Source organism: Lepidothrix coronata, unplaced genomic scaffold, assembly GCF_001604755.1.
Source record: "Lepidothrix coronata isolate B3197 unplaced genomic scaffold, Lepidothrix_coronata-1.0 Scaffold210, whole genome shotgun sequence".
NCBI classification, from domain to species: Eukaryota; Metazoa; Chordata; class Aves; order Passeriformes; family Pipridae; genus Lepidothrix; species Lepidothrix coronata.
The window spans coordinates 415,327-425,597 of record NW_016690390.1 but is presented as its reverse complement, the minus strand read 5'-3'; the positions used below and the strand labels follow the sequence as shown (position 1 = coordinate 425,597).

Genomic DNA, 10,271 nt, shown 5'->3' with positions numbered 1-10,271 from the left:
TTTGGTGCTTCCTGTGAATGCTGTACCCTCTGAGCAGCTGCTGTGTGTGTTCAGTGGGGCTGTTGGTGTAACCAGGCTCACTTGGCTTGCAGCCTTCTCCCACAGAGAAGTAGGACTTGCTGATCACTCCTGTCTTGAGTGATACTAATTTTTGGGTGGAGGGGACACTTGAGGAAGGAGCACAAGATGCAGGTGGAAGGCTTTGTCTCCAGGATGATATAAGGATAAATTCCCAAACTGTGATCTTCCCCCTTGATGAGACAAACACACTCCAGTAAAACCTACACCGCTTTCTAGCCTGCTGATGTGAGGAACAAATAAAAGCTGCTGGAAGCAGTTGCTTCAACAGCCTAAGAACTGTTTTAGTTTTGCTTATCCTTGTTCTACACCTTTCTCTTCCACTCCAGCATCTAAAATATGTATGGGGCCAAGGGGCTGGCAGTGACTGAGCAGGACAAGCTTTGAATACCAGGCAGACAAAGGTACCTCAACATGGAGTGGTTGGATCAGCGTGGATTAAACCTCCAAGCCACATCCCACAAGGGGTGTGCAGGGCTGGATGAGGTCTCAAAGCTGTTGATGGGTTTCCTGCATTTTCAGAGTACCACAAACAAATCCCAGCTGTACTCTGTGGCCACAGTGTGGCTCCTCAGCCTGGTGGGGTAACACTGCTGTGCTGCAAGGATTGAAAGGATCAACTGAAGTGTGTGAAGTCCTTGTAGATGTTTGTGTGCCCCCTTGTTCCAAGCCAGTGCCAGACCATGATCTCCATCCTGAAAGCCAGTGTCAAAAATGTGAGAGGTATTGCTCTTCTCTCCCCTTCAAACTGCTTGTCAGACCTGCCAGGAGCAAGGCCAGGGCTCATTGAGGGCTGTTGGCCCATTCAGGCCTGTTTTAGCTGGGCTCTATTTGGGAAGAAACCATGGAACCACGGCACCAGTGAGCAGAGGGTTGTGCTGCTGTCCCTGGGTGAATGGATGTTTTAAGGTCACTTATAGAATCACTGGTAAAAGCAGGTTTAATACAGAAGTGAAAGCTCAACAAAGTTGTTGGCAGCCCCCAGCACCTCCAGCCACTGCACACCCCAGGGCCTCTGCCAAGGTTGCTCAGCTCTCCTCTTCCCTGCATGTCCCACAGGGAGGCAGGACCTGGCATAGGCAGAGCCAGGGCAGCTCCTCGGTCCAGTGTGTGCCCTCTGCTCAGAAAAGGGCCTTGTTCAGGGTGGTGGGAAAAACAGCAGGAGCTGGGAGCCCCCTGAGGGCCAGCCGGGATTGACATCCCACCACAGCCCCTCCGTGGGATGCGTGGCACCCGAAACCCTGGGGGCTGGGGAGGAACCTTTTGAAATCCAACAAAGGCAAGTGCCAGGTCCTGCATCCAGGATTCCCCAGCACCTACACCTCCATCCCGAGGGTGCAGCCAGCACGAGGCCACGCAGCAGCATGGACTCTCTGGGCAACAGTGTGGGACTGACAGGTGAGTGCCATGGGGACAGCACTGGAGCCGTTCCCTCTGGCTGTCCTAGCCAGGGCCTGTGTGGTGCCCTGGCACCAGACCCATTTAGCCAGCAAACAATCCCTGGGAATGCTCATGTAGCTGTTCTGTCTCCTCCCACTGGTAGCAGGTTCCTGACACTCAAGGAGGCAGCTTCAGGATGGAGCCCCTGTGAAACGCAGTAACTGCCCAGGGCAGGGAGGGATGTGAGGTAAAGGATACAGACACCCACACCCGCCATCCCAACCTGCCCTCACACCTGTGTCCTCGCTTGGTCAGCACCAAGGGCAGACCCAGGCCCCCTCAGCCTGTCCCCAGTCCCTGAGCTCATGGAGCCAAACTTGAGTACCCCCTGAGAGCCCAAAGGCAAAGGCTGCCCACCCCACAGAGACCCCCCAGCTCCTGCAGCCCTAGCACCCAGCCCCATGTTGGCCTTGCCACCTGTCCCAGTTCCCATGGGACTGGGCTGCTGTGGGTGCCTCTGGGAGGAATTCCCACAGTGGTGAGTTTTGGGCACTTCCCTCTGTGGATTCACTGTTGCCTAATATGAGCTGGCGCTTTTTCCCAGGTGGGAACCCACAAGTAACCCATTTCCCCCATTATTTTGTAACCAGCCAGTGGGTTGGACTGTGCTGGGGTGGGGGAGAAACCAGGCTCAGCACCCTGTGATTCCCCCTGCAAACACTGTAATTCCCTGCAGGACATGCCTGGCCCAGGAGCCAGGATCCCTCAGGAGCTCACCCAGCCCTCCTGTGCTCAAGGCTCCAGAGCCTTGCAGGAACAGGGAGATGTCAGCACTCTGACTGCCTGATGGTTGAATCTGCAAGTTCATAAGAGAGTTTCTTGCTGATGATTTTTGTAAGGACTTGTCTGATGGGTCACTCTGGTTCAAAAGATTTTTCCCAGCATTCAAGTGCTTTACTTCCTAGGCTTGTCTGGAAGCATGTGTTTATCTGCTTTTCCCTGCTTGTATGGCTCTCTGCTTTGGAGCGAGGTGCTGGAAATCCATGTGTCTATGCCATCAGCAGCAGCCTTCCACCATTCCCACATTTAAAGGAGAAGGGAAACTCTGTCATGCTTTTGAGATCTCAAAAAAGTGAACAGCTGGCAGTGCAACCTCTCTGGGCCTGATCTCCCAGAGTGTTCCAGAACGGCCCAGTGTGTGTGAGGACATGGATCACCTCTCCACAGGGCACAGCTCTCCTGGGTGGGCACAGCTCACCCTGCAAGGGTCACCTGGGGCATGGGCTGCCCAATGTGAGCTGTCCCTGGGGTCATTTTGGGGCTGAAAATGGTAAAGCCGGAGGTGCCTCATGGATTCCACCGGCTGCCAGGACCTGGGCATGCCAGCAGTGAGGGACAATGGGGATGTTCCACAGAGGGCTGGGCTGCTGCTGTGTAACAATGGGTGACCTGTGCCAGGGTGGGCCATCACCTTGAAACAGGGGACACCATAAACAGAGCCACATGTAGCAAGGAAAAAGGGGGAGACCACAGGGGAAGGAGCCTGTCAGCTGCGTACCTTTATTCTACCTCCTGCCACACCTCCTATCACCTGCCATCCCACTGCTCCTGTCTGGAGCAGTAGCACAGAAGGCCGTTGCTCACAGCAGGTCTGTGTTTTTGGACAGGTCAGCAGCCATGGCAGAGCTCACCCTGGGCCAGATATTGGATTCGGCCATCGGGATGCCCAAGACTGAGCCCATCAACTTCGAGCAACTGCGCAACCTGCTGAACGGGATGCTTGTGAACCTGGGCCTGCGGGATCTGGTCGTCCAGGAGAGCGGGGAACCCCCGGAGGGGACCCCGACAATCCCCCCAGCTGCCTCCATGGCTGCTGACCTTGAGGAGTTAAAGCAGAAAACAGAAGCCAATGAAAGAGAAATCGCTGAGGTAGAGGCTCTTCCCAGCCCCCTCCTCTGGGGTCTGCACCACTGGGCAGCTGCTGCCCCTTCTTGGTAGCTGAAGATGTGATGGAGGCCCAGCAGTGTCCTGTGCCAGCCTGTCCTGTGCCCTGCGCTGCCCCTGGCTCTGTGCAGATCATAGTGGGGGGAAGGACCTGCTCCCCAGCAACCCTGCCCTGGGGCTCACCCTGCCATCCCCCTCTCCTAGGTCAGGGCTCTTTGCGAGCAGCTCCGTGTGGAGATCAACGAGGTGAAGGAGCAGCAGTCCCACATGGAGGAGAACATGCAAAAGATGCAGGAGACTCTGGACAAGGTGAGCTGCCAGTGGTGCCCCTGGGAGCTGCCCCTTACTGTGTTGCCCTGCCACCCTGCTCTATAGCCCTTGGTGGCTCCCAGTGTGAAGGGCACCGGGAGGGAAGAGTGGGAAGGGTGTCCCCAGAGTGGAATGTGCCAACCCACCCAGAGCCCCCCCCTCCCAGAGCACTGCCCCAGGGAGGGCAGAAGGGCACCTCTGCCTGCAGGTCAGACCAGTGGTAGAGGTCACTGCCTGCCTCAGCCAGGGATGCTGAAGCACTTGTGAACTAAACAGCCACCAGAAAAGTAATGTGGGTGCTGGGAAGGAGGGAAGATAAAGATCCACCTGTGCAATACAGCCACAGCCCCTGGGCACAGCCCTGCCCAGAGTCCCTCTGCCCTGTGCCTGAGCTAATTTGTAGATGTTCCTTTTAAATCCTGCTCCCGTGTTCTGACTCCTGTCCCTCTCCTCGCCCCACTCCAGGCGAACTTGGAGGATATGGCAGAGAACTTCCACAACGAGCTGACAGACCCTGTCATGGACACTGTCATGGTACATCCCTGAGCACACCCGGGCCCTGCTCCAGGATGTGGCTGTACCCCCAGTGCACCCTGTCCCCCCACATCAAGGGATGGGCAGCAATGCTGGGGGGGTTTTGTGCTCCTCTGGATCCCATGGAGGGTGACAAAGATGATTTGGGACCTGGAACATCTGTCTCCTGAGGAAAGGCTGAGGGAGCAGGGCCTGTTCAGCCTTGAGAAGGCTGAGAGGGAGCCAAGGCTGGGAGGGTGGTGCTGAGCATCTGGGGGGGATTCGTACCTCAGTTTCCCCAGGAAAAGCTGGGTGGGGAGGCTGGCTTGGGGATGCTGAATGTAGCCCCATGTTGCCGCCATCCCATTCTCTCCTTCCCAGTCTTCCATGAAGGACATTATGGACGAGGACGGACAGGTCCCCCCAGACTGGCAGCAGGTCCCCCCGGACTGGCAGCAGGTCCCCCCGGACTGGCAGCAGGGGCCTGGCATGCGCTCACACCCTTGGGAGAACCAGGGGCTGATTGTCATCGGCAATGAAAGTACGTCTGGGCAGACCTGGGGAGGGGATCCAGTGGGGACCTGGGCAGACCTGGGAGGGGCACAGCGGGGCAGGCAGGGGGCCTGTAGACTGCTGGGTTTTCCCCCAGCTGTGTTCCCCAGGGCTCCCCCAACCCCAGAGAGTTCCCCCTGTTCTCTTCTTCCAGTTGTCCTCACGGACAGGTTCAGGGCATCCTCACCAAGGCAGCGGGATACCCGGACCCCCAGCCCTGCGCCCTCAAAAGCCACAGCCGAGGCACAAAGCAGAGGGAAGGATTTGCCACCTGGGGTCACGAGCAGCCCTCGAGTCTCCTTCATGACAAGTGACATGGGATGGAACGACATGGGACGGAACAGCATGGGACCGATCAAGGACGAAGAGATCCAGATGGGCATCTCCAAAGGAACAGCTCTTCCCGGCCCCAAGGCATGGAGCAGAGGGAAGAACTTGCCGCATGGGGCTGTGAGCAGCCCCCGAGTGTCCTTCATGGAAAGTGATATGGGATGGAATGACACGGGACAGATCCAGGATGAAGAGATCAAGATAGGCATCTCCAAGGGAGCGGCTGTTCGAAGCTCAAGGGCACGGAGCAGAGGGAAGAACTTGCTGCACGGGGTCACGAGCAGCCCCCGAGTGTCCTTCGTGGAAAGTGACGTGGGATGGGATGATGTGGATCAGAGTGGGGATGATGAGGAGATCAAGACAAGCATCTCAAAGGCAGAGGCTCTTCCCAGCCTCCTGGATGTTCCCCCTGAGATGAAGGACGTGAAACATATCAAGGACGAAGAGATCAAGATGAGAATCTCCAAGGCAGAGTCTCTTCCCAGCCCCCTGGGATCTCCCCCTGAGATGAGCGACATGGAGCGGATCAAGGAGGAAGAAATTGAGATGAGCTTCTCTAAGGTAGACTCTTCCCAGCCCCCTGGGTGCTCCCTCTTGGATGCCCCCTCCCCTGGGGTCTGCACCACCGTTGTGCTGCCCTTAGATCAAGGCCTGGTTTAAACCCAAGCTCACAGCAGCACGGGGAGCTTCACTGAGAGAAGGGGGTGGAGTTTTGGGGGCAAGAGCTGGGGCTGAAACACTGCTCTGCTTGCTCAGACAAGGAGTTTGGATGGCAGTGTCACTGCCCTGAGAGTGCATCCAGGATCCTCTGGCATCCACGCCCCCATCCCAACGAAGGCAGCACGAGGCCACCCAGGATCACAGAGCCTCTGGATCCCAGCTGAGAGTGTGGCTGGGACAGACAGGTGAGTGCCATGGGAACAGCGATGGCTTTGGGGACAGCACTGGCCCCGTTTCCTCCACAGGGCCCATGTGGGGCCCTGGCATCAGACTCATTTATCTGCTGATCGAACCGTGGGGATGCTGGTGATGGAGCTGTGCTGTCTCCTCCCAGTGGCAGCAGGTCCCGGACAGCCAAAGAGGCACAAGGAAGGGGCAGCTTCAGGATGGAGCCCTCTGGGATGTGAGTACAAAGCTTTCCTGATGAGTGTAGGGGACAGGGGATGAGTGTAGGGGACAGGGGATGAGTGTAGGGGACAGGGGATGAGTGTAGGGGACAGGGGATGGCAGGTCATCCCCCCAGGCAGGGCTGTGACAGTGCCAGAGCCGGGCATGACCTGCTCTCCTGGCACGGCTCAGGGGGGTCCTGAGCACTGGCCAAGCGAGGACACGGGTGTGAGGGCCGGTTGGGACCGCAGGTGTGGTGCCACCTCACCTCCCTGCCTGGCCTGGGCAGCCAAGAGCAGCCCAAGCATTTTGGAGACACCAGCAGAACCCGAGGCTTTTGGGCACTTCCCTGCAGATTCACTGTTGCCTGGAATGAGCTGGAGCTTCTCCCCCCGGAAAATAACCCACCTCCCCTATTGCCCCCCTTTATTTTGTAACCAGCCAGTGGGTTGGGCTGTGCTGGGGTGGGGTAGAAACCATGCTCAGCGATCCCCCCTACGAACACCGTAACTCCCTGCAGCGACGTGCCTAACACTGGCTGCTGCCTGCACAGGTAGGGCTGCATCACCCCCGGAGCTCACCCAGCCCTTTTCTTCGCATTTTAGGAAGCTCCTAAAGGTGTCCTCTCCCGACTTCTTGCCCAGAGACCAGCCCTTCACCATGCAGTTGCCTGGCCCGTGAGTATCAGCGGCACTGGTGCCTCGGGGGGTGCACGGGTGGGACAGGGGCAGAGGGGTGCTGGCAGTGCCCTGCTGTGGCAGGGATGGCTCGTTTGGCCCCTGTCACCCACCCGTGTCTCCTGCCCTCTCCAGGCCCTCTCCACCCGGGTCTCCTGCCCTCCCTGGGCTCTCTCCACCCGGATCTCCTGTCCGCTCCAGGCGCTCCGACATCATCCCCTACACGCCGCCGCCGTCCCCCGGCCTCACGGGCCGCCTGCCCCCCATCGTCAAACAGTACCAGGAGCGCGGCCAAAGGTCGGGACGTGGGCCCTGGGGGTGTGGGGTAGCCCTGCCCAGCAAGGAGAGCTCTTCTCTGGGTGGGGGCGGAAGGGCCCTGGGGCGCCGGCAGGAGAGAGGGGCTGCGGAGGGTCAGAAGGTTTTACAGCCCCACCCTGTCTAGCCCGGGTCTGTCTCGATGGCACTGAAGCCACATGTGGCGAGCTGTGTCTGGTCTCTGCCTGAGCTCAGGCTTGGTGGGGGCTCGGGTGCCTCCTGTGAATGAGTTCCCAAAACCAAGCCCTGCGGCTGGGACAGCCCAGCTCCTGCCTCCTGGCGTCCCCTGCGGAGGGCACAGGGTCCTGCCGTGGCCGCAGGTCCGTCCGGGACTGTGGGGAGAGGGCAGATCCCTGCAGGGCTGGACGGGCACGGGTCTCCTGCAGCAGCTGGAGGGGAGCCGGGAGCCCCCCAGGGAGCCCCCGCTGTCCCCCTCCCTGGCATAGCAGGGTGAAACACGGGGTGCCACGGTGCTGAGCACTGAGCATCCCTGTGCCCCACCCCACAGGGAGCAGGCAGAGGGGTATTCCCGCAGATCCCCCATGTACTGTGGGGGCCGGCACACCAGCATCTGCCCAGTGCAGCCGATGGAGCCCCTCCTCCCAGACCCCAGCAAGGTAGGGATGATGAAGATGGGATTATAGGCTGGGGCAGCCGAGGCGGGGAGGGTGATGCTGAGCATCCTGGGGGGATCCGTGCCTCAGTTCCCCCCGGAAGAGCTGAGTAGGGAGGCTGGCTTAGGGATGCTGAATGCAGCCGAGTTCCAGCCATCCCCCTCTCTCCTTCCCAGCCCGGCGTGTTTGACCTGGTGGGCAGGGATGGAATCGTCTACCGGGGCCGGCAGTGCAGGAGGACTCCTATGGGGTCCTGGATGGAAGGAGCAACCTATTCCAATCTGCAGTAAAGAGCTACAAGCAGCCAAGCACCTGTGCTTCCTGAGTGGAGTGGCCTTGGATCAGGATCTTTCCTTCTTGAACAAGGAGGGGCTGCTGGAGGAGCTGAAAACAGCACCTCCCAGGGTCTGTGTCAGCCCCGCGCTCCCCCTGGCACCCCCTGGCCCCTGCCAGGGGACCCTTTGGCCCCAAAGGAGGTCTGGGGGGGCCGAGTGGTGCCGCAGAAGGAGGATGTTCCTTTGCCTCCAGGGAGGCAGTGGGAAAGGGGGAGGTCTCAGTGGGAAGAGCAGCAGCAGGACACAGTTTAATGTCAAAAGCGAATCCCACCCCAAGCCCGCTGGTTTGCTATCGATTATCCCATGGGATGAGCATCACCGGGCTGCTTTCTTTATCTCCAAGCGAAGGAAGCCCCTTGTCCCTCTCCCCTTTGTCACCCCCTCCGTCCCTTTCCAGCGCTGCCATCAACGGAAAGAGGAAGGCACGAGCCCCGCTGCTTCCCACCTCCAGACGCGAGCACCGTAACCAGTCCCTGCCCCCTTGGGGGGAACACGCCCCCTCCTTTCCCTTATGCCACCCCCAGAGATTGGCGCTCTGCTTTCCCCAGCCCCTCCCGTGCCAGCGCGGGGGAGCCGGGGGGTGTCACGGCTGGGGACACGTGGCCGGGGTTGTCCCCACAGCACACCGGCAACGACACGCGGGGGAGAGAGGGGACACAAAGCCGGTGGCACCTCGGGACACAAAGCCGGTGGCACCTCTCGGATGAGTGGGAGGGTGAGAAACACCGAGGGGAAACCCAGAGGCAGCCAGGGGGGACCCAGAGCTTATGGGGAACATCCCCTCAACCCCTGTGGTGTGTCCCTGGGCGCTGCCCCATGGAAACCTTGCTGTCCTGGTGAATATTCTCCCCAAACTGCAGGGGGAAGCCCAAAAACCTTCTGCCACACAGACTCCATCCCTTCCACCCTACTGTGCTCCAGAGGCACCTTAGTCTGTAGGGAGTCCCCCCCCGAATGTTTTCCTTGGTGGGTTTGCTTTTTCAGGGGGGAAAAAATGAGTGCTCAAAACCTGCTTCGGGGGTGCTGAGGTGGATACAGCAGGATCTGGGGTCCTCCCAGTGCCACCTCCAGTAGGATAACTGGGAGCACTCTGAGCAAACCACCAGGCACCAGAGCAGAGCCATCAAAGAACCATCCTGCACCCCTGGGTGGGGCTGAGGGGCTGAGAAACACCCTGGGGACTAATTGCATTTTCAGGATATGGCCCAGCTGGGGGGACCCCTTTGGCACTCATCATCCCTCCCGCTCAGTACCTCTCACCCCCTGCCCCATCTGCAGCCCCTGGGACCCAGCTGCACCCTCTTAACACCCTCACCCTCCTGTACCCCCCTAAACACACACCAGCCTCACATCCCTCCTCGGGTGCTCTGTGTGCTGCTGGAGCAGGTGAGTAGCCCCAGATGGGGGATTTTTTTAGCCTTCTCTCCTTGGAGGTTGTGCCATCCTGGGGGTCTCTCCATCCCTGGGGGGGTGCTTTGCTACTGTGCTTTGAGCCCCTCAGCCCTTCCTGGCACCTCCAGATCTGCTGTGTTCCCATTTTGGGGGTTGTTACCGTAGTTGCTTGTTGTGGTGGCCTTGGGCTGGTGGCCCTTCTGCAGTGGGGGACAGTCAGAGGGCATCACCCCCAGCACAGGGTTTCCCCAAAAGCCTGGCAGCCCATGAGTGTCCCAACAGTGCTGAGGCCTGGGGGGCTCATCACATGGGTGGGGATGGGGCGGTTTGCAGGCTGTGAGATTTTGTGAGGGGACAAGATGGGGTTTGGGCTGTACCTCCTGGCACAGGGGGGTCCTCGCTGTGCTGGCACAGCACCTCCATGGCTTTGGGGGTGCTGGGGGTCTCCCCTTCCCTCTGCCCCCCTCTTTGGGGATGGCAGCAGTGGTTTGGGAAGGCAGAGCGTGGGACTTTTGGGGCAGCTCCTGGGGGGGGGCCGGTCCCCACTGGTGACACTGTAGCACAGGGGGGGTTGTCTCCCCCATTCTCAGTGCCCAGCCAGGGACATCCTTCCCAGGAGAGAGAAAAGGCAGGGACAGCTGGTGTTGAAAAAGTGATTTTGTTTTTGTTTTGGTATTTTTTTTTATTATTTTTAAATTAATAAAAAACCTTCAACCTGTTTTTTT

At 59.2% G+C, this 10,271-nt stretch overlaps 1 protein-coding gene across 4 annotated transcripts; it reads left to right on the top strand.

Moving 5' to 3' along the window:
* Positions 1-2,429: 2,429 nt before the first annotated feature.
* LOC108506239 lies at positions 2,430-8,130 on the top strand. 4 transcript variants are annotated; one of them, XM_017833045.1, is made up of 12 exons: positions 2,430-2,701; positions 3,126-3,387; positions 3,607-3,711; positions 4,177-4,245; positions 4,606-4,765; positions 4,931-5,667; positions 5,863-6,011; positions 6,161-6,229; positions 6,819-6,890; positions 7,026-7,187; positions 7,714-7,822; positions 7,996-8,130. In XM_017833045.1, exons 1-12 carry the CDS (start codon positions 2,667-2,669, stop codon positions 8,107-8,109), a joined length of 2,043 nt encoding a protein of 680 aa, XP_017688534.1. In that variant the 5' UTR covers positions 2,430-2,666; the 3' UTR covers positions 8,110-8,130. The 4 variants fall into 4 exon arrangements, with proteins under 4 accessions (XP_017688534.1, XP_017688536.1, XP_017688537.1 ...); XM_017833047.1 differs by lacking the exon at positions 2,430-2,701 and adding an exon at positions 2,727-3,007; XM_017833048.1 differs by lacking the exon at positions 2,430-2,701 and adding an exon at positions 2,727-3,012.
* The last annotated feature ends 2,141 nt before the right edge of the window (positions 8,131-10,271 follow it).

Coding starts and splice junctions, on each gene's coding strand:
- LOC108506239 (XM_017833045.1), top strand. CDS start 2,667: ATGGATCACCTCTCCACAGGGCACAGCTCTCCTGG. Junction 3,388..3,606: donor ATGAAAGAGAAATCGCTGAG/GTAGAGGCTCTT, acceptor CCCCTCTCCTAG/GTCAGGGCTCTTTGCGAGCA. Junction 6,012..6,160: donor AGTGTGGCTGGGACAGACAG/GTGAGTGCCATG, acceptor GTCTCCTCCCAG/TGGCAGCAGGTCCCGGACAG.